This window comes from Gambusia affinis, linkage group LG06 (assembly GCF_019740435.1).
Source record: "Gambusia affinis linkage group LG06, SWU_Gaff_1.0, whole genome shotgun sequence".
In the NCBI taxonomy this organism is placed as follows: Eukaryota; Metazoa; Chordata; class Actinopteri; order Cyprinodontiformes; family Poeciliidae; genus Gambusia; species Gambusia affinis.
This window is the reverse complement of record NC_057873.1, coordinates 644658-670566: the sequence shown is the minus strand read 5'-3', so window position 1 is coordinate 670566 and position 25909 is coordinate 644658. Positions and strand designations below refer to the sequence as shown.

At 43.0% G+C, this 25909-nt stretch overlaps 2 protein-coding genes across 5 annotated transcripts; one reads left to right on the top strand and one right to left on the bottom strand.

Moving 5' to 3' along the window:
* Window positions 1-687: 687 nt before the first annotated feature.
* LOC122832732 (calpain small subunit 1-like) lies at window positions 688-9766 on the bottom strand. The gene is made up of 11 exons (XM_044119776.1): window positions 9621-9766; window positions 7972-8029; window positions 7848-7884; window positions 7249-7341; window positions 2866-2923; window positions 2710-2774; window positions 2563-2631; window positions 2407-2485; window positions 2219-2335; window positions 1542-1600; window positions 688-974 (listed from the first exon to the last, which is right to left on the bottom strand). Exons 2-11 carry the CDS (start codon window positions 8016-8018, stop codon window positions 948-950), a joined length of 651 nt encoding a protein of 216 aa, XP_043975711.1. The 5' UTR covers window positions 8019-8029; window positions 9621-9766; the 3' UTR covers window positions 688-947.
* Window positions 9767-11531: 1765 nt separating this feature from the next.
* zgc:162698 (Transmembrane protein 87A-like) lies at window positions 11532-24048 on the top strand. 4 transcript variants are annotated; one of them, XM_044119761.1, is made up of 21 exons: window positions 11543-11836; window positions 12280-12340; window positions 12412-12503; window positions 13405-13515; window positions 13590-13664; window positions 14186-14233; window positions 14334-14357; window positions 14436-14532; window positions 14650-14711; window positions 17699-17882; window positions 19075-19174; window positions 19610-19703; window positions 20142-20210; window positions 20413-20521; window positions 20589-20647; window positions 20717-20820; window positions 20891-20967; window positions 21669-21730; window positions 21823-21875; window positions 22789-22819; window positions 23669-24048. In XM_044119761.1, exons 1-21 carry the CDS (start codon window positions 11615-11617, stop codon window positions 23708-23710), a joined length of 1776 nt encoding a protein of 591 aa, XP_043975696.1. In that variant the 5' UTR covers window positions 11543-11614; the 3' UTR covers window positions 23711-24048. The 4 variants fall into 4 exon arrangements, 3 of the variants coding, with proteins under 3 accessions (XP_043975697.1, XP_043975696.1, XP_043975695.1); XM_044119760.1 differs by lacking the exon at window positions 20142-20210 and adding an exon at window positions 19830-19907 and having other exon boundaries at window positions 11551-11836; XR_006370862.1 differs by lacking the exons at window positions 20142-20210; window positions 21669-21730; window positions 21823-21875; window positions 22789-22819; window positions 23669-24048 and adding exons at window positions 19830-19907; window positions 21244-21384; window positions 21466-21662 and having other exon boundaries at window positions 11532-11836.
* The last annotated feature ends 1861 nt before the right edge of the window (window positions 24049-25909 follow it).

Genomic DNA, 25909 nt, shown 5'->3' with positions numbered 1-25909 from the left:
TGATGACCCCCCCCCCCCCCCTTTCACTGCTACACAGTAAGAAAATAACAAATGTATTCATAAATGTAATTTTATGAACTACATTCATATGGTTATCATATTTAGAATATAATATTACAAAATAAATTTTGTATTTATTACAAAATAAACAATAATTAGATAATATAAAAGTGAAAAACATCTAATAAAAAAATTAATAGGAAAATAAATCCTGAAAATTTCTGTTAAAATCTCAATGAAAAATTAAGTATTCAGCACAGAACAAATTCTGCTTTTCATATGTAGATATTTGTACATATTTTTATTACTTATTTATTGTATTTTTAAAGGTGTCTTGCATGTGCCTTTTTCCCTGAAAACATGCATCTTGACATCAGTTTTTATAATATGTTTATGCTCGACATTGTTTATCCCTGTTAAATATGAACACCTCTGTATGCAATAATACCAATAAAAAAATATTACAACCTTTAGGACCAAAAGCAGCACTAAAATATTCCACTACTCATGAGAATAAAAAGTAACATTTTGTAGGTAATAACTCAGACTGAACTTTGCATATTTTTTCCAATGTAGATGAAATCAGGTGGAAGTTCAATCAAGAGATCAATGCTCTGGTAAAACATTTAGGCCAGAGGATTGTAACACTTCTGGTTGATGTGTGGAATAAAAAACAAACTCACAGGAAAGAATTAAGAGTTTATTTCCAGTTGGGTCACTTAAAACTTTAAAACATTGAGAATTTTTCCAGACTCGGCATGAAGATCTTTCAAATCAAATACAGACATCAGTGTAACAGAGATGTTATAGTGCCACCTGGCAGCAGAAGCAAAACTGCACCAACTCTTCTTTGGTCCCAGAGAAAAAACGTTTTGTTCAGTTGGTCCCATTTCTATGGCTGTAGAGAGAAAACCAGGAAGAGCAGAAGAAGTATTCCTTTCGCTGCTTCAGGAGTACATCGTCAGCTGGAGCCACTGTGAGAGAGAGACAGTCGATGTTCAGGCTCTCTTCACCTGATACTCTGCATGAAACACATCTGGATACAATAAACCGCAGTAAACTAACTCTCAGGAATAAAATTCCCCTCAGTTTTGCCTCACGGGCAGCAAAAACGCTGGCAAAACGATGTTGAATTGAACCATATGCAGATGATACACTGCTTTATGTACGTTAGGGTTTAACTGATACTTAAGATTAGGTAAAGAAGAGATTAGTGGGGAAAATGTGGCTCCACCAGAAATATTCAATAACAGCGTTACAATGTCTGGTTTTGTTAATATTATGACATTTTTCTATTTCAAACTCTACAGGAAAAGCTTTGAAATGCTGAACTCTGCAGGAATGATGAGCAGAACTAATGATGATGCTTCAGGAGGAGGAATTATGTTCTAAAGAACAGCTTAACAAGCAGAAACTTTAAATAATCCCCTATCATTTACTCATATGCAGCTGGAAGGAAATGCAGCAACATTAACTACCAGCAGGCGGTCCATCAGAACAGGACGCCAAGATCGAATCATTAAAACAGAGCAAAGTCAAACCTCCTTGATGTCCAGGTCGATGGCGCCGCTGTTGTCCTTATCCAGGGTCTTAAACGCTCCTGAGAAACAAATATCATCATCAACATCGTCATTTTTATCTGTTAATGCTACAGGGAGAAGCATTTTAAAAACATGTTTTTATTTCTTCATGGAGGAAACATTTCAGGTCCTTCCAGAGTCTGGAAGGCTGCTGAATTGATCAAAGTTATTTTTTTATAAAGTTTCTAAACAATACGAAGTTCCAGGTTATATCAAAAATGTACTTTGGGAAAGATGCAGAGCTATTTGGGCGCTGTTTGTAAAGTTACAGACTAAAATTAACAGCAGATCATGAGAAAAAAGAATGGGGTTAATTTCTCAGTCATATTTTCACCATGTTGTTCATTCATTTATAAATAAATAAATATTTTTAAATCAAATATTTATTTAGCAAGCTCAATATTTACCCTGAAGCTAAACTAAATATTGAACTCAATATATTACTATGGGTAAATATTTAACTTGCTAACCAAATTATTGCTGTTAACTTTTGACTGTGTAGCTTTACAAACGGCAGTCCGTACTGCAGCAGTCATTTTTAAAATGTCAACCTAACAGAAGCTTCACCTTAAAATTAATCTTTTGAATGAAATAAATCTGAATAAATCCATAAGCAGAGCTTCTTGGAAGTAACTTACGGCACATGGCGTCCAGCCGCACCAGACAGCCGATGAAGTTATCGAAGTCCATGTCTCCATTCTCGTTGCTGTAGCGGCGGATGATGAGTTTGTAGAGCTGGTCGTTCAGAGGGAAACCTGGAGCCAGAGGTGGAATCAAAAACCGTTCCCAACCTTCCCCAATCATTTAAGCTGGCCGGGTTTCTCACCTGCAGCCTGGAAGGCGTGCGGCAGCTCCCCGGAGCCAATCGTTCCCGAGCGGTCCTTATCGTGGGACAGGTAGATGTTCTGCAGACAAAACCAGAACCAGAGCCATGAGCGGCTTGCCACACCCAGAACACGGCCCTGGCGGCGGCGCTACCTACCTGCCACTTCTTGATGTTGTTCCACAGATACTTAAACTCATGGAAGCCCAGTTTCCCTGTGCTGTCGTTCTGCAGGGGATCGGATCAAGGGTCAAAGGTCAAACTCAGGTGGAGGAAGAGAGTGAAGCCTACAGGCTGAAAGGATACGTCCATCACAGCAACCATGCTCCTGCAGGACTCAATACTGAAGCCGTCAGTCTTCAGGTTCGAATCTGAGGAGAAACAAGAAAACAGAAGCTGAACTCTGACCTTTGCAGAACGACAACCTGGCAGGTGGTGCTAGAGAGAATGAAAGAGTCTTACGTCTAGAGATGACTCTGTTCAGGATGTCCTTCAGCTCTGTGGGGCTCACCTCCATGTCCTGTCCTCACACACACACGCACACACACACACACACACACACACACACACTGATGATCAGAGGCTCTGAGAGGAAAATCTGTTCTCCTGAAAGCACCATTTTCACTGTGAGACACAGCGGTGGCAGCATCATGCTGAGGGAAGCTGCGACCTGAAGCTAGTATGGTTGAGATCAAAGCTGATTCATGGGTTAGAATGGCCTGGTCAAAGTCCAGACCTGAATCCAGCTGAGATTCTGAAAACTGTTTTCCATCAAACCTGCAGATGTTCCAGAGCAAGAGGAGGTTCTACAGAGTTCTTCAGATGCCCGCCATACTTTTCATATTTCTATTATAGTTTCTGGACACTGATCAGCCCTACAGCTCCCTCTGGTGGTTATTGTCCAACATTATTTTGTATTCTTTGAAAAAGGAAAACTGAGGAATCAGAAAATCCAAGATGGCCGACAGTAATGCTGAAATGTTCACTAGTTGAGTTGACATCGACATCAAAATGTCAGCAAGTGTTGGTTATGACAAAATAATCATCTTCTGTAAAAATGGTTTGATTATTTACATTTAATGTGATAAACATGTGTTAGCTCACAGTTAGCATGAAACAAGTTAGTTTGTGATGTCAGCTAGCCAACTCTGTGTTTGGTTTATTTCAGTTCAAGGGTGATCAAGAAGAAGGCAAAGGTCAGAGGTCAGTCTTCAACTAGAAAGTATGCATTTCCTATGAAAATGCAAGTGTGAATGCTGAATGCTTTTGTGAAAATGGTAAAAGCGTTTGAAGCTGACGTGAGACATGAATTATGAAGCACAACCGACATTTTATATTGTAATCCTAAATTCTGCCACATAGTGTAGCTGTTTCCCCCATTTCTATGGGGTGAAAAAAAATCATAAATAACTGAATATTATAAAAAGTATGAAGTTTATGAACACCAAGAGATATAGTCGGCATTGGGAGAGGAAGCTGAATAGTATAAAAGTTGAATGGTTAAAATAGCACAAAGTATGAAGGAGAAGAAGTGCGGCAAAAAAAGAGCAACCAAAATAATAAAAATAATAAAGAATAAAGAGAAACAGAAACTCGAGAGCGTTCTTCTTTAATCAGGACATGAATGTGAAATCAAATACATACATAAAAGTTATTATTTGTTTAATTATTTATTATTACCAGAACCCAGTAATCCTGGGTGGGTTCTATTGGGCACAGTCCTGGCCGTAAGCTCTGATTGTTGCAGCCGCTTACTGCAGCAGAACCGCAGCAGGATTCGGGTTTCCACTCATAAACAGTGAGTCACAGCCGATCTGACTCAACCCGGTTCTCCTTCTCTCCTCTGATGTTCTGCCACTTTCTGACTCACCACTGGAATCAGAACCACAGAGACACAGAAACACCCAGAACCACTCCTACCTGCTGTCACCAAAAGCCAATCTGGGCCAGTTCTAGAGCTGAACCTGGTTCTTTAACAGAACAGAACTTTATTGGCTTTTTCTCAAACTAACACTGAGAATTTCTTGTTTCCTAAATGCAGCACAGATCTTGCTGGCTCTGCCCACCAGAATCTCAGCTCAGGTGACCATCAGACAGAGCCGACTGGTTGAACTGGTGCACACACCCAGGCTGATTCATACACACCCACACACTCACACACATAGTATGTAAAACAGGGGCACATCAAAGGTTACTCGCATTCCTTAAACAGGACTTGAAGTTCCACAAGATGCTCTGCACGGCTTTACCTTTAAAGACATATGTAAATTGTAAACAGTGAAAGCAATAAAGTCTGAGGTGTGTTGGGGGCTTCTAGAACATTCCAGTATACACTGACAAATAAGGATGCGGAAAATGTCCTCATTCTTTCCAAATGTCCTGATACTGAAAGTGCATTATCACAAAATGTCCTGATATGTCATGAAAACAAGTACACACACACACACACACACACACACACACACACACACACACACACACACACACACACAGCACTGCCCTGCCAAAAAACGTCAGGAATGCAGCGAAACGCCCTGCAGCCAGACACAGTCGCATGTTGCCCACAGACTGGGACACTTACGGGCTCTGGGGCAGAACCAGAATCTCCAAACTCAACTGGGGCGTCCCAGCGAGAACCGCCTGTGAGCAGAACCGGTTCTGGAGGGAGTGAGGGTGGGTCGGCAGTCAGGCAGGTGTGGTGAGAGGTGACGAAGCCGCTGACAGCTGGAGGGCAGATCAGATCAGCTGGAGACAAACGGCAGCAGGGAGGAGCAAAGCTAACTCCCGAGCTCACCTCAGAGCAGATAGCGCTTCAGCTTCAGATCAGGTCAGAACCAGAAGCCAGTTAGAACCTCCACTGGAGGCTGCCCCTTAAAGAAACTTTTTCCTTTCAGCAAACTTTTCCTCACACTTTTTATCAAACTAAATATAGCTTAGTTTAATCAACCTTTTATCTTGTGGTTCACATTTTATTTTAAAGCTCAGTGATTTTCTGGATTTAATCCCAAAAGGAAATTAAATGTTGTAACTCAGGTCATTGCAGAATCTGTAAGGATGATGAGGCTGTGGCAGAAAGCCTCTCCAGTAGCTGTCAGTATGGCGGTGAATCTGATGGGGCCTCTGACTGAAGACCGTCCTGACACGCTAACAGCTCAACACCAGGCAGCAGAGACGTGAAATAGCAACATGGATGACATCTTGAGCTATTAGCTAGCTCGGCTAATCCACCTCCTTTGTTTTTGCTGAATTTTCCTCTGGGGTTAATAAAGCATATTCATTCATTCATTCATTCATTCATTCATTCAAGTTGTCTGTCTCAACGGTTAGAAAAACTCCAACGAATAGCCAATCAGAGCCATTGTCCATTATGATCGCCTTGTTGCTATGGTTACACAACAAAACAAGTATGATCAAAAATCCTTCCAACTGAATCCAGAACCAGAAGAAATAAATGTCCAATCTGGTACAATTCAACCAATCAGAGCCAGGCAGCCACCAGGAGGCGCTATTCTAGAATTCATCCTATTAAAACTAACATAAGAGAAGGTGATGAAGATGATGAGTTCCCCTTCATCCTGCAGAGACACAAGTGTTCCCATGGCAACCAGGATATCAAATCTAGAAGCTTGAACTTCTGAACTTCCTGTGAACTTGTGGTTCTCACCAGCAGCAATACTGATACACTTTAATGCATTCATTTTGATTAATTAATGTCACCAATTTTAAAATGCTAGAATTTTTTAGACAATTAATCATTTTGTTTATGTTTTTTACAAAAGTTTCAGCCAGAACCTTTAAATTTCTGCGTTTCTGGTATGCCTGTAAATCTGACACACAGCCACATCCGCTAACAGCAGAGATGGAAGCTGCTTCTAATTCCTCATTTCTAATTTCTGCTTCTAACAATCTGATTGGATGATGTAAAAGGCTATAGTTGTGTTCAAGTTAGCTATGCTAGCCCACTCTTGAGCTCATGTTTACTTATTCTACAGGTTAGCAGCAAAAATATGTTTATGAAATTAAAATGTTGCTTGTTTTGTTGATTAAAAGGTGATCAAATAATTATAGGCCCTGAAATGAACCTCATTATACATGTCAATGAGTCCCATCACCAGTTTATACTTAAGTAGAAGTAAAATTGTTACTCAATAATAACTGTAATTAGTCAGTACCAGTTACTCAGTAACTGTAATTAGTCAGTACCAGGTACTCAGTAACTGTAATTAGTCAGTACCAGGTACTCAGTAACTGTAATTAGTCAGTACCAGGTACTCAGTAACTGTAATTAGTCAGTACCAGGTACTCATTAACTGTAATTAGTCAGTACCAGGTACTCAGTAACTGTAATTAGTCAGTACCAGTTACTCAGTAACTGTAATTAGTCAGTACCAGGTACTCAGTAACTGTAATTAGTCAGTACCAGGTACTCAGTAACTGTAATTAGTCAGTACCAGTTACTCAGTAACTGTAATTAGTCAGTACCAGGTACTCAGTAACTGTAATTAGTCAGTACCAGGTACTCAGTAACTGTAATTAGTCAGTACCAGTTACTCAGTAACTGTAATTAGTCAGTACCAGGTACTCAGTAACTGTAATTAGTCAGTACCAGGTACTCATTAACTGTAACTACTCAGAACCTAGTTCAGAAACGAAGCTCGAGGTTCATTAAGGGTTCAGCTTGTGGGACTCGACCAGCTGATTGTAAAAGGTCTTTGTCCTACAGTCCGAGTCGGTTCTGTTCAGACTCAGAGACTCATTCAGACAGAATCTTGGAACCGGATCTGGTTCTAGTCCTGGTCAGAGCTGCAGGTCAGAAAAAAAACAATAAAATGTGATGAAACTCACGTCTCCGGCCAGCTGCTGGAAGACCTTCCTGAACTGCTTCTCCTCATCGTTCTCGTGAGCCTCGCCGTAGTTCAGAGGTCGACGTGGCGGCGGCTGGGGGAAGAAAGCAGCCTGTGTCAGACTGAGGGAGAGCAACAAGGCGCTCTCTGTGAGCCGGTGCCTTCAGCCCCAACATGTCCCAAACCCAGAACAGCCAGGGAGGAAATTCAGCCCTGAAGCATCAAAACTGTTTACAGCTGTTTACTGCTTTTCTGACCTTTGACCTCTGACCTCATCTGCCAGTATGTAGCTACATGAGGCCTCTTCATCTTATCGTTTAGACCAGGGGTGTCAAACTCCAGTCCTCAAGGGCCACTGTCCTGCAACTTTTAGATGTGTCTCTGCTGCACCACCTGAATAGAGTAATTAGGTCATTTGCAGGCCTCTACACCAGGAGGAGGTCATCAAGCTGTTTCATTCCAGTGTTTTGTACCTGTGGCTCATCTAGAAACTGGAGGACAGCGGCCCTTGAGGACTGGAGTTTGACACCTGTGGTTTAGACAAACATTGCCTGCAATACATCTCTCTAGCGGACCCTATAGACTGCTGTCGGTACTTACTGGGTCTGAGGGTCTGAACTGAGACGGGTTGATGTTGCTATTGGACGGAAAAACAGGAACCAGTTAGCTTAGCATAGTGAAAGGAAACCAATGGAAACCGTTAGCCTGGGGCGCTAGCTTTCACCTCACAATGTTGGTGATGCCACCGATCAAACTCTTGGTCAGAAACATGTTGAGAAGACCTGAGGAGAGAGGAATTGCATGAAGAGATGAGTTCAAAGTCTTCCTGGACTTTACGATTACGCTACATCTGAACGATGCATTCAAGGGCCTCTGGTCATGTCAGAAAATGTAATGAACCCATCTTTGATTGTCTCTCGATGCTTTGCTAACTGCATCATTACAAACATCCCGAGAGCTGGATCAAACCCGATAGTTCTACACTGAGCAGAACATTATGACCACCTGAGAATTAGACACTGAAACATATAACATATAACATAACATGAACCAGCTTGTTCTGAATGAATCCACTGGCGTTTTATGGGCTGAGCCTTATAACTTGTTGCTGCCACCACCGTACTTCACAGCTAGGATGGTACATCGTCCAAATGTGACAATGGTCATTATGTCAATCAATCAATCAAACTTTATTTGTATAGCACATTTCAGCATCAAGGCATTTCAAAGAGCTTTACATCAAATCAAACACAAAAACACAATGCAACATAGAATCAACAATAAAAACACAACATAGTCAGATTCCATCAATAAATTTATAATTGATTACGTTTCAAATAAAACTCTAAACAAGTGGGTTTTTAGTTGAGATTTAAAGGAAGTCAGTGTTTCAGCTGTTTTACAGTTTTCTGGAAGTTTGTTCCAGATTTTTGGTGCATAGATGCTGAATGCCGCTTCTCCTCGTTTGGTTCTGGTTCTGGGGATGCAGAGCAGAACCAGAACCAGAACCTGAGAGTTCTGGAAGGTTGATACAACAGCAACAGATCTTTAATGTATTGTGGTGCTAAACCATTCAGTGATTTATAAACTAACAACAGTATTTTAAAGTCTATTCTTTGAGCTACAGGGAGCCAGTGGAGAGACTTTAAAACTGGTGTTATGTGCTCTATCTTCCTGGTTTTAGTTAGAACTCCAGCAGCAGCATTCTGGATCAGCTGCAGCTGTTTGATTGATTTGTTGGACAGACCTGTGAAGACGCCGTTACAATAATCAATACGACTGAAGATAAAGGCATGGATATCCAAACAGTCCCACTTCAGTTTCATCAGACCAGGACAAAGAGATGAAGACATGGCTTCTTCCTCTCTGATCGGCATTTCAGCCCATGTCGGCACCCGACTCGTTTCATTGAGGGTCATGACTATGAAGCTTTTTGTTGTCTTCTGATTCTCTTCCTCATATTGTTGGATGAATTCCTTTGAATTTTTATCCACAAAAAGGTTGTGAATCAGCCAATCAGAAGATGATAAATGATAAATCATGTGGGCTTTTACAAACCCTTTAAATTCTCCGTGGAGTTTATTTTCTGAAGTATTCATATATCAGGAAGCTAAGTCCAAGAAAACTGGAAATCTGGCTGCTTGTGAGGAAAATATGGCATAATAAAGGCTGATTGATGTTGTTTTGGTAAAACTAATTTCTCAGTTGCTTTGGCGTTAGAACGTTGAGATGTTTTGGACCTGAACTCGTCCAAAGCGTCTCCGGTCCAAACAAATACTTCCAGCTGTTCCTGTAACTTTCCACCAGTGGGTGTGACGCTCCGATGGTCAACAACAGAGTAAAGTTTAAAGCAGGACGTTTTCTGGTACTTACAGGAGTTTGGAGCTTCAGGAGAAAACCAGGACCAGGACCAGAACCGGAACCAGGACACGGAGCTGGAACTGCAGGGGACTGGAGACGCTCCCAGAAACAGAGTCCACAAAACCAGGCAGCGGTTCCTCCTAGCCTGACGTCACCATTAGCCCCGCCCACCAGCAGCGCCCAACCGGTCCATGTTACTAACGCAGAGTAAACCTGTTGCGTTCAGGTCCAACAGGAAAGGCCACTTCTTTTTTTCATGGCATAATGCTTTAAAAATTTGTTCATGAAGATGTTTATGTTTTAAATAATAATTTAAAGCCAAAATAAAAACTAAATAAATATGATATTTAAAGGACTGGAGTTGATACCTCAGTATTTTAATAGAAATGTGTTTTCTTAATAAGAATTTATCACAGAATACATTTTTCTCAAATTTTTCTCATTTATCTTGAGACTTTCCATAACAGCAGAAAAAAATATTTACCGAATCTGTGAAATAGAGCTTTAAGATTACAGCTGAGTGCTTAAATAATATTTAAGCAGTTAAAATATAAGATATTTATATTTTCTGTAAATATCTCATATTCATATTTATATAAAACACATGTAAAACATTTATTTTATTGACATAAAAAAAATGTTTTTATGTGTATAGTGCCAGATTAGATAAACGTGAAAAGATGTTCAACGTTATCTAATCTTATTTAGTACTCAGTGAATGCAGAGACCTAAAATATTTTAACAGTTGAACATTAATACATTCTGTTTCCATACAGCAGACAGCAGCAGATAATGCAGTTATTGTCAGGCAAAAAGCCTGATTTCCAGCAAGCTCAAAATGTTCATTTATAGAGTTTACAGAAAATATTCCAACCAAAAACACTTTTAAAAACTGAACAGTTTTAACAGTCAAACTCTGACTAAAAGTGGTTTTACTGTAAGTTTCCGTCAGTGAACTGATGAACAAACAGAAACGTGTTCCTCCGGTCCTGTTGGGTGCGTCCTGCTCACAGCTGATGGACCTGATCCAGGCGGAACCAGTCAGCCTGAAAGACACCCTCCTCTCAACCCTGATGTCAGTCAACGTTTGCTGCCCCCTAGTGGTTATATTTAGTGCCACACGCTGTACCTTGGAGCTCTACAAGCAGACAGTCAGGTTCATTCTAACCGACACGTTTGATCAGACAATAAAACATTGGAGAAAAACGATTCAGTTGAACCGGAGGAAAGCTCCAGCTAAACCAGAACCAGAACAGGTTTACATCTCCTTTGGGTCAGCTCCAAGCACTACAGGCACTGATCCAGGAGTACTTTCTCCACCCAGGTGTAAAACTCGGTCCACAATATTTATTCACCCTCAGACCTCAGAATGACACAGAAACAACAGCTGAGAGCTTAAATAATATTTTCAGTCAAATCAAGGCAGTTTTTATTTATATAGTGTCAGATTGCAGAAATGTGAATAGCTGTTCAGTATTATTTAATTTTAAGAAGTACAGAGCGTTGTATATTTTAACAACTCGTTAATGTATAACCGTCCTTCAGAGCACATCCCTGAACTTGATTCGATGGACAGGAAAATGAGCTTCAGGAAAGTTTAAGGAAAGTTTAAGCCTGGTTTATGATCAGGTGATTTTTGTCCCCATTTTTCAGATGAAAATGTGATAAACACCGAGGATGAAACATCCCAACAGGCTCAACCTAACATTCCGGTTAATTTTTAGAGATGTTTGTATAAACAAATGGAGGTAGAGGAGACAGTGTCATGCTGAAGGGGATGAAGGTATTTAATCAGCAAAATTTCAGCTTTTCAAAAACAAATATGAGAACAAAACACAAATAATATGACACTAAGTGACACAATAAAGCAGAAAACGATTTAAATTTTCTATGTTGCCATGGAAACCTGCTTTGGACCTAAACCGGGTCAGAGAATCTCCCAAAACCTTCTCAAGTGTTGTTGTTTTTAAAAAGTCCCACAGTCCCTGAACGCCGTCTTGTTCTTCATGTGTCGTCATCACCCGAAATCCGGAAGTGTCCCGCTTGTTGTGAACTGTCTCTCCGTTGGTCCCTTCTTCTTCCTGCTGGTTCGAATGGCGGGTTTTGTGGGTCCGGGTCGGACCGGTTCTGGGTTCTGCTGCTCTGCGGTGCTGCTGCTGCTGCTGGCCGCCGGACCTGGACTCGTCCGGGCCATATCGGAACCGGGGAAGTGGACGGTGGACGTCGGTGTGAGTTTCCTGTTAGCTAGAAGTTAGTGATGCTAAAAGGTTCCAAGGAGGAGAGAGAGAGTTCGGTTTCAGGTGGTTCTGGTTCGGTTCTACTGCTCCATGGAGCTGATTCTGGGTTAGTCATTAAAGCCGAGTCAGGGACATGAAGTGATTTGATCAGAAAATGGCGAACACGGAATGCGCAAATTAATGAGAATTTAACAACTTTAGTAGTCAGAATTGTGTGTGTGTGTGACGTCACTAAGAGAGGAGCCGAACTCACGGACGCGTTACAAGCCTCCAGAACCTCCTTATTCTATTTACAAGAACCAAACTTTTGATCTTTGAGTTTTCTTGACAGGACTTAAGTTAGCTTTGGGTATGGGCTTTGACTAGGCCATTCTGCTGTACCTCTGCTCCTGGGTTTGGTTCAGTCGGATCCTCTGGTTCTGGTTGTGTTTCAGGAGAACCACTTCTTCCTCTTCAGGAAGACGCTGTTCAACGGCAGCACCATCCAACTGCGAGGTGAGTTCCGACCCAGTCCGATTCCGGCCTGGCCTCTGACCCCTGACCCCTGACCTCTGTGTTTGTCTCAGCTGTTCCTCAGAACTGCTCCCCGTCCTCAAAGATAGAGGTTTTCTGGTACCTGAGGAACTCCCACTGCTACAAAGAGGTCTACGAGAAAGACGTAAGTGGCTCGGTCCTGGTGGTACCGCCGGGTCCTGGTTTGGCTCAGAGGTTCATTTGGAGCAGAAACGATGCGGCTGAAAAGTTTCAGAAACTTTTCTAAAGATAATGTTTTCTGCCAAACTGCCTCCATGTTGTGACAGTTTGATATGAAACAGAAAGTTTATGAAAAGATCGATCTTAGTGCTGTCAATCATCCTCATGTACTCTCTAATTGTGTTAATGCCAGAGAAACAACTTGCTGTTACAGAAAAACCATTTATTTGCTGTCATTTTTGACTGCGCTTTTTAGCATTAGCATTAGCGACAGGCTGTGCTTTGGCCTTTCACTGTAACAAATTTAGCTGGATAATGAATTGATCCAGAAGTTATCGTGATAAACAATAATATTGTTGTTTTGAGACCATTTTCCAGTAATGGAAACATTCTCAAAGATCAATAAACCTTATTCTAATAAACATTTAACACTGGACATTTTAAATATCCAAAATAAACAAAACAGCAGAAAATGAAATGATGAATTCTTTGCTAGCTGAGGCCGAAGCAGCCGACCGAGAACTTCATCATCCAGTTTTTGGTAGGAACAGAAAAAATGGAAATGGAAACTATTGCGCTAGTTGTAATTTTTTATGCGATTAGCTGATGTTTGTAACAGGCTAGCTATCTAGCTGCAGTGTAGCAGAGAACAAAGGAATGGACAGCGTCACACGAGATTGTGATTGACAGCGCTCAGACCCGCCTCCTGGCTCTGATTGGCTGTTTCTGGATCATAGTGACAGTTATCACTAAAACATTTTATTAAGTTCCTGCAGCTTTAATCTTGTTATCCAGGTGCGTTGCCTTCAAGTGCCTGTATTTCTGTAGGATATTTTGGCTCAGTTGATGTTTGTGTCTCCACCCAGCTGAATAAAGAGGATTACTTCAATTCAGACTCGGTGAAAGTAGAGGGAGGATCGGGGGCCTTCATAAAGCACGCCCACGAGCCAATCAGTGTCCAGCTAAAGCCCTACATTGTGAGGACCGCCGGGTGAGCAGCCGCCGAGTCGGAGACGAAGACGCAACTAAAGCTGTTTGCTTGGTGTTTCAGTTCAGCGTAGCGCAGCCGGTCCTGCCCACGCTGCTGAAGAACCAACAGTCACCATCATCATCACTGTCCGCTCCGGTGGGTCCAAAAGCAGCAACACTGATAACGTCACCGCAGGAGAAACGGGAAGAAACTTTGATTCTCATCATTTTTCTTTTTAAGTTAAATTCCTCAAATAGACTTTTCCCCTCTAAATATAAAAAATACTCAAAATTAAACTTGAAGTTATTTAATTAAAAATGCTTTTAACGTAAAAAATAAAACCCCTGCCCAGCAGTTGGCAGCAGGATAGATTCTGTGACCTTTAGTGTAACTCACGGTGACCTTGAATCGACTTTTAGAAGGTTAAAGTTGAGCTGCTGGAGGCAGCAGAAACCCAGGCTGGTGTTTGGACCCGACCTGGTTCTGAATTGATCAATACTTTAGCCTTGGAGTTGAAACCGGCCCTGTTGGACCAGGTTACAATTCAGGTCAACCAGTTCGGTTTTTACCTGCGGTCAGTGAACGCATCGTCGCTGGGTGTGGTTCTGGTTCGGCTATATCAGCCAGTCCAGTTCTGGTTCTGAACTCTAATGTTGTCTTTCCATTCTGACTCAAAGGAAAAATCCGGGAGGAGGAGGAGGGAAGCTAAGAAACCAGAACCAAAGGTACGGCCCGGTTCTGTCCGGTTCCGGTCAGAGACGTTTGGACCTATGGTCCAGAACCTTCATGTGAACTTGACTGATCTTCTTCTTCTCTGGTCCTCAGGCTGCTGATGGCTCCTCTAGTCAGGTCTGTCGGGTCACCAGAACCGGGTCAGGGTTTGTTGTGGGGTGAAAGGTCAGGGAGCTGACCCTGTTTGTTCCTCAGAGCGACGTCGACATCGTGGCCCGGACCTGGGAGGACGGAGCCTACATGTTCATCATAAAGGTCCAGAAGACCGGAACCAGGCCGTGTACAATGCAACGTCCGTACACACACACACACACACACACACACACACACACACACACACACACGCACACACACACACAGGGTGTTTGGTCTCTTCCTGGTTGAACTGGTTCTGTGTTTCTGTTTCCAGTTCAGGTCAGCATGAAGGGACCTCATGGCTTCATATCAGCCACTGAGTGGCCACTGATGGTGGTGAGACCCCAACACACACACACACACACACACACACGCACACACACACACACACACACACACATCTGCATGGCTATCTTTGTAGGAACCTTGGATTGACTTCTATTCGTTTCTACAGCCTAAACCAGGGGTCACCAACACGGGGCCCGCGGGCCCCCAGTCGCCCGATGGGACCTGGTCAGTGGCCTGATGGAGCAAGTTCTAAAAATAGCCACTGTCATTAGGGAGCACTGCCAAAGACATGATTTAATTTAATGTTTTTACATTGAATTAATAACATTTGTTTATATTTAGATAAAAATAAGTAAATTATACAAAATGTTTAAAATAAATTGCTTTATGCATAAAACTGTTCGGCGCGGCGCCTGCAGGGTTTTATCGGAGGGCGGCGGCGCCTGCAGGGTTTTATCGGAGGGCGGCGGCGCCTGCAGGGTTTTATCGGAGGGCGGCGGCGCCTGCAGGGTTTTATCGGAGGGCGGCGGCGCCTGCAGGGTTTTATCGGAGGGCGGCGGCGCCTGCAGGGTTTTATCGGAGGGCGGCGGCGCCTGCAGGCTGCTCCCTCTCTGCCTATCTTAAGATTTTCCTTGGAGTAAAAAAAGAAAAGAATAATTTCTGAAATTTTTATTATGAATCCTCTTTACAATTAACAAAATTGTGGAGAAAATAAAGATCTTATGTGTCAAAACATCTTGTACGTAGATCACGTTGGAGTCTGTGGGGGTTAAAGGTCAGTTTGCTTTTGTTTATTTGGTGTTTTTTCTGTAAGATAAAACTGAATGATCAGAGTTTGAACCTCCTGTAGTTCTAAGAGCCGTTTGGATCCCGGTGAAGCTTTTTACCGGGTCGGTTCTGTTGGGTCGCCGGTTTATGAGCTTCTTTGATGTTTCCTGACCTGCAGAGCTGATGGGTCACCAGTTAACTGACCTCTGCTGCTCTTCCTGAGCGTGGAGCTAAAACTGAGGGTTAAACCATTTAATCTAGTGGAAACGTTCCCAATGAATCAAACATTGTTGCTTCACCTTCTGCTCCTCTGGACTCTGACACCACCTGGACCTGGAATCTACATCCTCCTCTGGACGTGGATCTACTGGGTTTATAGGCTTCACTTCCATGTCTTTATCATTTAACATCGTTTGTGTTAAAATAAAACAAAGTGTGTTCTGCTTCAGTGGTTTAGTTTTACCTTCTGATCTGTCGGACATTTTTTATTTCGACATCTCCTGGTTTCAGCCAACAGGCGACCCGTCAGCTTTTAAGTTCATGGAACCAAAAAAAGTTCATAAACCGACGACCCAACAGAACCGCACACTGTAAAAACTCAGGATCTTAGAACAACGGGAGATTCAAACTCCACTCATCGTTTTTAGCTCACAGAAAAAACAAACTGACCAATAAGATTCAGGCTCTGGCTGACCTTTGACCCCCACAGACTCACACTGATGTGCTACATACAAAATGTTTTGGCACAAAAGAACTTTTTTTCTCTCCAGTTTAGTTAATAGTAAAGAGGGTTGGATAATAAAATAATAATAACTTTTCTGTTTGTATCTAAAGGAAAATCTCTCAGTGCCTCCAGATGTTCAGCTGCAGCTGCAACAATCCAGACTCTCAGTCACTTTGGACAATTTAGAATCAGACAGAAAATCTCCAACAGGGAATCAAACTCACAACTCTGAACTAAGAACTTCTGATCACATGATAGTAATGAACCATATCTGCCATGATAAATTATTACTGATAACTATTGTCAGTAATCCCTAACATTAATATGATCATATATACATATATTAATATTGTTATAAAGGCTGAGACAACAATATTTATGTCTGAATCAAACCAGCAGCCCTTCGTGTTGCTCTGGACCCGGGAAGCAGCTCCCAGTCTCTAGGAGGTTGGTGACCTCTGACCTACTGTGTATCAAATCAAGATAGGAATAATAAAAAGATGGCCACTCTGAGGTAAAATGAAAGAAGCAGCTCCCAGTCTCTAGGAGGTTGGTGACCTCTGGTCTAAATCTTACCTTTATCCTGACCCATACTCAGTTCACACCCTAGTCCTGTTTTTGGGTCAGGGGTCAGCCAGTCACAGGGAGCAGTGGGTCCCCACAACGTAGTATGAGTCAGGAAAATGGTCCCCACGAGGTCTTACACACAATCAAACACACACACGCATTAAACATGTATCCTGGTTAAGATGTGTATAAAATCTTAATTTATTGTTTTACTGTTAATTTATTTAGCAGCAGATAAAAACATCCCAGCTTTTTACATTTGTTTTCTGTTTATTAAATACAATTTTAATTTACCTTTTTTTTAATGTATTTCTTTTTTTAAAATTTCAAAATCCACGTTCCAGAATTAACAGAATAAAGTAAATCTGACTGAATCATGTTTTAGTTTGTAAAACATGATTAGAGTTCAGATCTGAAACATGATGTCATTCGACTTCCTGTCTGGGTTATAAACTGGACTCACCTCAGAGGGCTGCTTCACTTGGAACTCTGTTCAAAATGGGTAAAACAGGAGAACATGGAAGAAGGCGTGAGCCAATCACTGGACCAGACCGGACTGAAGCGGGTCCGCTGGACCCATCTTCAGGGTCTCTAGGTCTCCATAGCAACCATGAGAGACTACAGCTTGGCCTCGCCCTACACAAACATGAACATTTAGACATTGTTAAGCTCCTGTAGGCCTTTAACTAGACCACGTATGGACCCTGCAGACTGGTGGAGCCATTTTCTTGGCTTTCCTTCAAAATAAAGGCAGATTCTTTCTGACCTCGGGTCAGGTGCTGCTGCTCCAGTAAAAACTCAAATAAACGTTTTGTAGCACGGACATGGGTGCTAACTCCTCTTGCTAACTGATTATGCTAATTCCTTGTGCAAACTCCACTGGCTAACACCTCCTGCTAAATTCTTTTGCTAACGCATCCTGCTAACTCCCCTGGCTAACTCTAGCGTCCTGCTAACGTCCTCCATGTCTCTCCAGTTCTACATGGTGATGTGCATCGTGTATGTGCTGCTGGCTGTGCTGTGGCTGGTTCTGTCCGCCTGCTACTGGAGAAGCCTGCTGCGGATCCAGTTCTGGATTGGTGGCGTCATCTTCCTGGGCATGCTGGAGAAAGCCGTGTACTACGCCGAGTTCCAGAGCATCAACTCTGACGGCGTATCAGGTAGCCTGTTAGCCAGGTATCATGTCAGCCTATTAGCCAGGTATCATGTTAGCCTATTAGCCAGGTATCATGTCAACCTATTAGCCAGGTATCATGTCAGTCTATTAGCCAGGTATCATGTTAGCCTATTAGCCAGGTATCATGTCAACCTATTAGCCAGGTATCATGTTAGCCTATTAGCCAGGTATCATGTCAGCCTATTAGCCAGGTATCATGTTAGCCTATTAGCCAGGTATCATGTTAGCCTATTAGCCAGGTATCATGTCAGCCTATTAGCCAGGTATCATGTTAGCCTATTAGCCAGGTATCATGTTAGCCTATTAGCCAGGTATCATGTCAGCCTATTAACCAGGTATCATGTCAACCTATTAGCCAGGTATCATGTTAGCCTATTAGCCAGGTATCATGTCAACCTATTAGCCAGGTATCATGTCAACCTATTAGCCAGGTATCATGTTAGCCTATTAGCCAGGTATCATGTTAGCCTATTAGCCAGGTATCATGTTAGCCTATTAGCCAGGTATCATGTTAGCCTATTGGCCAGGTATCATGTCAGCCTATTAGCCAGGTATCATGTTAGCCTATTAGCCAGATACCATGTTAGCCTATTAGCCAGGTATCATGTCAGCCTATTAGCCAGGTATCATGTTAGCCTATTAGCCAGGTATCATGTTAGCCTATTGGCCAGGTATCATGTTAGCCTATTGGCCAGGTATCATGTCAGCCTATTAGCCAGGTATCATGTTAGCCTATTGGCCAGGTATCATGTTAGCCTATTAGCCAGGTATCATGTCAGCCTATTAGCCAGGTATCATGTTAGCCTATTAGCCAGGTATCATGTCAGCCTATTAGCCAGGTATCATGTCAGCCTATTAGCCAGATATCATGTTAGCCTATTAGCCAGGTATCATGTCAGCCTATTAGCCAGGTATCATGTTAGCCTATTAGCCAGGTATCATGTTAGCCTATTAGCCAGGTATCATGTCAGCCTATTAGCCAGGTATCATGTTAGCCTATTAGCCAGGTATCATGTTAGCCTATTAGCCAGGTATCATGTCAGCCTATTAGCCAGGTATCATGTTAGCCTATTAGCCAGGTATCATGTTAGCCTATTAGCCAGGTATCATGTTAGCCTATTAGCCATTGTCTCCTCCTGGTTTGACTTCCTGAGCTGTCATGTGTCCTCCTGCAGTCCCGGGGGCGGATGTGTTTGCCGAGGTGCTTTCGGCCGTGAAGCGGACGCTGGCCAGAGTTCTGGTGATCATCGGCAGTCTGGGATACGGAATCATCAAGTGAGTCCAGCTGCTGCTGCTGCCATCACAGAACAGTAATCCCAGTAGTATAACAGAACCAGGCCTGGAGTGAACGGGTCGCCCAGAACCACGAATCACTTCCTAGCCGGTTCAAGGTTCTGACAGCATTTGTGTTTATTAACATGTCTCAAAGATTAAATTGATTGAGAACACTGCTGACTGGTCCTCCAGGTTCCCTCCTGAACTTCCTCTCGTCCTGCATAGAGGATCTTTGCAGTGAGATGCCTCACTCTGGCAACTCACAGACATCTGTTTTAATGCGTTTTATTACATAAGAAAAATAAACTCAGTTTTTGCATCCGGAGTTGATGTTACAGAGTTTCATGATTCCCATATTTGTAGGTTTTCTTTGTTTCTAAGCTATCATGACCTTTAACCCCTTTGACCTTCTACCCCCCCCCCTGTTTCTGTCAGGCCAAGGCTGGGTGCCCTGCTGCACAGAGTGGTCGGCGTCGGCTTGCTCTACCTGCTCTTCTCCATCATCGAGGGAATCCTGCGGGTCCACACAGTGAGTTCTGACCTGCTGGCCCGGTTCCAGTGGCTCAGGTTCTAACCCGTTGGCCAGGTTCTGTTGTACCTGCTCCAGCCAAGTTGTGGATCAGTTCCGGCCCGGTCTAACCCGTGTGTTCTGCAGGATCGCGGGAACGACGACCGGAGCCTGATGGTTTGTGACGTGGTTCTGGCTCTGACCGACTCCTGCGTTGTCTGGTGGATATCCTTACAGCGTCAGAGCCTTCAGTCATGATTGAATCTTGTTTCGCTGTTCGATTCGTTGTTTCTGCCTGGACTGAACTCCAGGTTCAGATTTCTAATCTGAAAACAGAAGAAAAAGCCTCTGAGAACCAGTCAGCTGCTGATTTAACTTCTATTTATTTTTTCTCATCCTACTTTTTCTCCCTCCTTTATTCTTGTGTTCATCTCCTTCTCCTGCTCCCTTTGTCTTCAGGCTGAAGATGATGTTGTTCTTCTGGCTGCTATTCCGTTGGCTGTGCTCGACTCTGCCCTCTGCTGGTGGATATCCGCTACCGAACCTTTCCTTTTTAGCTGTAGAGAATCAAGCTGTTGCTGCTTCTTCTGTGTTGGCGATCCATGCTAGCATCCCCCATATTAGAATCCTCCATGATGGCGCTCTGTGTTGTTTCTACTTGGAGCATTTGGTCCTGGTTAGCTGTAGCGTCTTAGTTTCTTGATGAAGCTTCCTTGACCTTTGCCTCCACATCTTCGTGAGCCTGGCTCAGACGATGAAGCTGCTGAAGCTGAGGAGGAACGTTGTGAAGCTCTCTCTCTTCAGACACTTCAGCAACACGCTCATCTTCGCTGTCATCGGTGCGGGAATGCATCCTCTTCCTCCTCTTCCTCTTCTTGCCTTTCTAAAGCTCTGTGTCGTTTTCAGCTTCGGTGATCTTCATCATCTGGACGGCGAAGAACTTCACCATGTCCAGGTGTCGCTCTGTAAGTAAGGAGACGCCCTCTTGTCTCTCCGTCATCACGTGTCTAATGTTTTCATCCTTTCTGGTTCAGGACTGGAGAGAAGTCTGGATCCAAGACGCTTTCTGGCGCTTCCTGTTTTCCATCATCCTATTGGTCATCATGTTCCTATGGCGACCGTCGGCCAATAATCAGATGTAAGAAGCGTTCTGGGTTGGGTCTTGTTTTATTCTGTGGTTTTAAGTGGACTGTGTTTGTGCATGTCAGGTACGCCTTCAGCCCCCTGGTGGACGTGGACAGTGAGGATGAGGAGGAGAAGGAGCCCATGATGAACGAGGCTTTTGGTCAGAAACCTTCATCGTTCATCTTCCTCAGCCCTTCCTCGCAGCCTCCAGTGAAGCTGCAGTTTGTCATGAAGTGAAGTTTTAGCTTCCTGTTTGATTCAGGGGATCACTGGTTTTAATATTTAATATTTAATCGGTGCACATCCCATAATAATCCTTATTAAATAGTTAATATGTTTGGAAAAGCAGCAGATGACTGAAGTCTTGAGGCTTAGTGTGTTGTTTCTTATATGTTGAAGCTTGTTGACCGTCTGATTGAGTCGAGGTTCTCTGCAGACTCAAAGTGGGCGTGTCTAAAGCGTGAGCTCTGATTGGCTGGCTCCAGCAGCTGGAATCTGACAGGAATTGTTCATCAGTGGCGACCGCTTTAAAAAAATAAACTGGAAAGTAAAAAGGTTAAGGCCAGCAGAAGTCACGGTATGTTTCGAATGATAATTTTCCAGTTTTTGTGGTCTCCATCCGGGTCAGACTGTAAACGTGTCTCATCTGGTTCTGTAGTTCTGGATTGTTGCTATGGAGACCAGATTCTGTAGCTGCTGGTCATCAGTTCCTACAGATGTATTACTAAACGGTTCAGCCCAGACAGGAAGTGAACAGGAAGCGGACCAAACTTTGGTTGTGATCCACATTTATTCCTCCGCCGCCTTCAGCTGGTCCAGGAACTCTGACATGTTGAAGCTTTGCTGTTTGTTTCCCATCAGAGGGGATGAAGATGAGGGGGACGAAGACCGAGACCAACGGGACGGCCAAACCCAACAAAGTGGTAAGCTCTGTAAATCATCTTCATCACCACCATCTTCATCAGCTTTAGCTGTTTACTAATCAAGCGGTTCTGCTGTGAACGTTTCGGGACAGGATGAAGATCTGAAGTGGGTGGAGGAGAACATCCCGTCATCGATGGCCGATATGTGAGTCAGATCCTGCTCTGCAACCCGAACCGAGCTAGCCTCCGGCTAACATTGAGCTACCCTCCAGATAACATCAAGATAGCCTCCGGCTAACATTGAGCTACCCTCCAGATAACATCAAGCTAGCCTCAGCTAACATCGAGCTAGCCTCCAGATAACATCGAGCTAGCCTCAGCTAACATCGAGCTAGCCTGAGATAACATCGAGCTAGCCTCCAGATAACATCGAGCTAGCCTCCAGATAACATCGAGCTAGCCTCAGCTAACATCGAGCTAGCCTCCAGCTAACATTTAGCTAGCCTCCGGCTAACATTTAGCTACCCTCCAGATAACATCAAGCTAGCCTCAGCTAACATCAAGCTAGCCTCCAGATAACATCGAGCTAGCCTCAGCTAACATCGAGCTAGCCTGAGATAACATCGAGCTAGCCTCCAGATAACATCGAGCTAGCCTCCAGATAACATCGAGCTAGCCTCAGCTAACATCGAGCTAGCCTCCAGCTAACATCGAGCTAGCCTCCAGCTAACATTTAGCTAGCCTCCAGATAACATCGAGCTAGCCTCAGCTAACATTTAGCTAGCCTGAGATAACATGGAGCTAGCCTCAGCTAACATCGAGATAGCCTCCAGCTAACATTGAGCTAGCCTCCGGCTAACATTTAGCTACCCTCCAGATAACATTGAGCTAGCCTCAGCTAACATTTAGCTAGCCTGAGATAACATCGAGCTAGCCTCAGCTAACATCGAGATAGCCTCCAGATAACATCGAGCTAGCCTCCAGATAACATCGAGCTAGCCTCAGCTAACATCGAGCTAGCCTCCAGATAACATCGAGCTAGCCTCAGCTAACATCGAGCTAGCCTCCAGATAACATCGAGCTAGCGTCCAGCTAACTGGCTCCTCTTGTTTCCACAGAGCGCTACCCCCTCTTCTGGACTCAGACGAGGTCAGTTCCTACTTCCTGGTTTCACTTCCTGGTTCTGGTTTTCCAGTGTGATCAATGTTCAGTTTAGTCACTTTAACCTCTGACCTCCCAGAGGGTTACCATGGTTACCTGATGCACAGAAACCACTTGGTGGTGTCCTGCATCTAAGCAGCAGGGGGAGCCAAATGCCCAGCACAGCTGACCGGTCGCCATGGTTGCATCATGCTTGTTGTCATGGCAATGATAGGAGGGCTGAGCTGCGTCAGCCATTAATAATCTGAGGAGCAAAACCAGAGTCCAGTTCTGCTGACCGACCCGGTGGATCCGGCTGAGACCAGTTCAGATCCGGTCTTCTTGTCGTCTTCTTGTCGTCTTTGGGTCGTGAAATGAAATGAATCCGTCAGTAGGAGCGTAAACTGCGTTTAATTGTCGATGATGTCATCGATTCTGATTGGAGCAGTCTGTCCTCCATGTTGGTTTCTCCTGAATTTAACCTCTAACCTGGTTTATTTTTAAACCAGCCTTCATCCTGCTCATTCCTACTGGACAGGCTGTTTGTGTTACTAATGATGATGATGATGATACAGAGCTCTATTAAACCCTAGGGTTAGTCGGGAAGACTCTGATTGTCTTCTCTGCTCTCCTGTTGTTCATTGTGAAGCATAAAGTTATTACAAATGATCTGCTGTTCATGAAACATCCTCAGCTTTAAACGCCAATTATTAAAAACGATCAAACCGTCCAGCTCCTGTCAGGACGCAGAGTGCTAACTGAGATAGCATACAGGCTAACAGCCAGGTGTTGTGTTGAAGCAGCTCACTATGAACCCAATCAATCAATGAATGAATTATATTGATCTCTCTGTTTCAGGAAACCCAGACGACGAAGCTGGAGATGTCTAAGATGGAGTGAATCGGACGGAGTTTCTAAATGGACATGGAGGATGGAGAGTTTTTTGGATTTTCTCCGATTCCCTCCCGGCTTTATGAGCTTTGTAAACGTTTCACTGGAAGCTGAATCCATCATTCTGTATATTTATAATAATGATCTGCTTTCTGCAGAGCCGCCGCTTGCCTCCATTGTTGTTGTGCAGCGGCGCCGCCCTGCTGGCCGTCTGTCTGTCGGGTTTGCTTTTACGGTTTTTGCGTTGTCAAAGGGAACCAGAGAGAGAAATCACGGAGAATTAATGCCTTTTATTTTGTAAAGTTTGTCTTTATGTTTAAACCAATAAAGTTTTTATTTTCACCTGATTCCTGCTGAAGCTTCATCCTGCCTCCTCTTCCTCTGGACAGAACCGGTTCTGGTCGGGCTAAACATGGCGCTGCTCCGCCAACGCCATGGTAACCATTAGTGACATAATCCAGATACACTGCAGATTCCAGGCAGGAATGATCCCAACGGATCATCAGACCGCCTGGGAAAACTTTATTGAAAAACATAAATGATCTGAACGGGTCCGGCCTGCCGGCAGGAAGCAGGCAGAGCAGAGCAACGGATCCAAAACTTCATGGCTGGAAACACGATTTTGTTTTCACGACCAAAAAGAAAACTGATGTAAAAAATACTGGCAAAATCTGCAAAGGAGGGAAACTTTATTCTTAGCTCGGCTCTGAGGACTCCAACCTCTTCCCCCTTTACTCTGCCACCTGTAAATAAAGCCCAGTGTGTCTGACGCCCCCTGCTGGACGGCCATCTGTAAAATCTGTTGGAACATGGAGGAAGTTTAGCAGACACCGTCTTTATGTTTGTGATGGTAGGACAGAAAGTTGTGAGCATGAACAGCAGATGACCTTAGAAGGTGGTTGCCATGGAGACCGCCTGATGTGAGGCGTGAAGATGTTTTCACTTCATCACTGTGAGCAGGTGAGCAACCGGGTCTCTGTTTCATTATTGGTCTGAAATCCGTTTTATTATAATTTGTTTATTGTATAATTGATGAATAATTTTAATTTGTTTGATTTTTAAAAAGTTCATAAAACTTGGCTTATTCGATCTGATTCATGCGCACTTACATTATATAATGTTGACCAAGTCACTAATGCTTTAGGAAGTGTTGGAATACTGACTAAAAAATAAAATGATAAATGAGTTTCAGGGTTTCCTCCGGTGTATCAGCCGCCTGGCGGCCGCCATGCTTGTCTTTATCTTTAGAAAGATTTATAATAAAAAAAATTTACTTTTTATTTCATCCGGATTGAAAGAGTCTCTTGCTCTGAGTGTTTCACTGACGGGGCAAATTTGTTTCTAAAAGATGAGTTTATAGTTTGCATTTGGGACCAATCACAGCTGGAGCAAACTCCAATCACAGTTCAAACTCACAGATTAAAGTCACAGCATCAGATTGTTGCTATGGTAACAAAACAATCTGACTATGAATATTGCTGTTTGAACTTTTACAAAGTAAACTTGCCAGCTCCATAAAATCCTAAATTTAAATGTTAAACAATTGAAAATCTTTTAATTTATGTTGAAATTATTAAATCAAATTCAGCAGCTTTGATCATCTCAATAAATAAATGTTATATTTATTATCTGTGTTAAAATATTTGTGGCCCCTGAAGCCCTGGGGGCCTCATGGAGCCGCTGACTTACTTTGGATTAAACAGAAGTGAAAATAATTGATATTCATTTTAATTGTATTTTTGATTATCTTTTTTAAGACTAGTAATTACTCAGTAATATTTTTACATTTTCTGTCACCTTAACATCTTTTAATACAAAAACACGGCGGACGCCTCGGCGCCTGAATTGGGTCAAATTCTGATTTGATAAGAGAATATATTTTTGTTTTAGCTGCAAATTAAACATGAGCAAGTCGTTGGTCCAACTTCTCCGTAGTTTTATAGTGACTTCATCCTCTCTTTACCTTCTAAAAACTTTTAAATATTTAAAATAAAGATCATCTGGATGAAACTTCTTCTACTCAGTTCTTAGAAATAAAAACAACAGTTAGATCACTTTTAAAATTTGTGGCCCTCTAACCACCTTTTGAACACCTGGACTTGCATCCGTTGCTTCTCTTCAAAGTCGTCCAGTTATTCTGGTTATTTGGTTCAGAGGTTTGAGTTAGAAAAGTAAAATATTAATTTAAAACGCTCTTCAGTCACATGC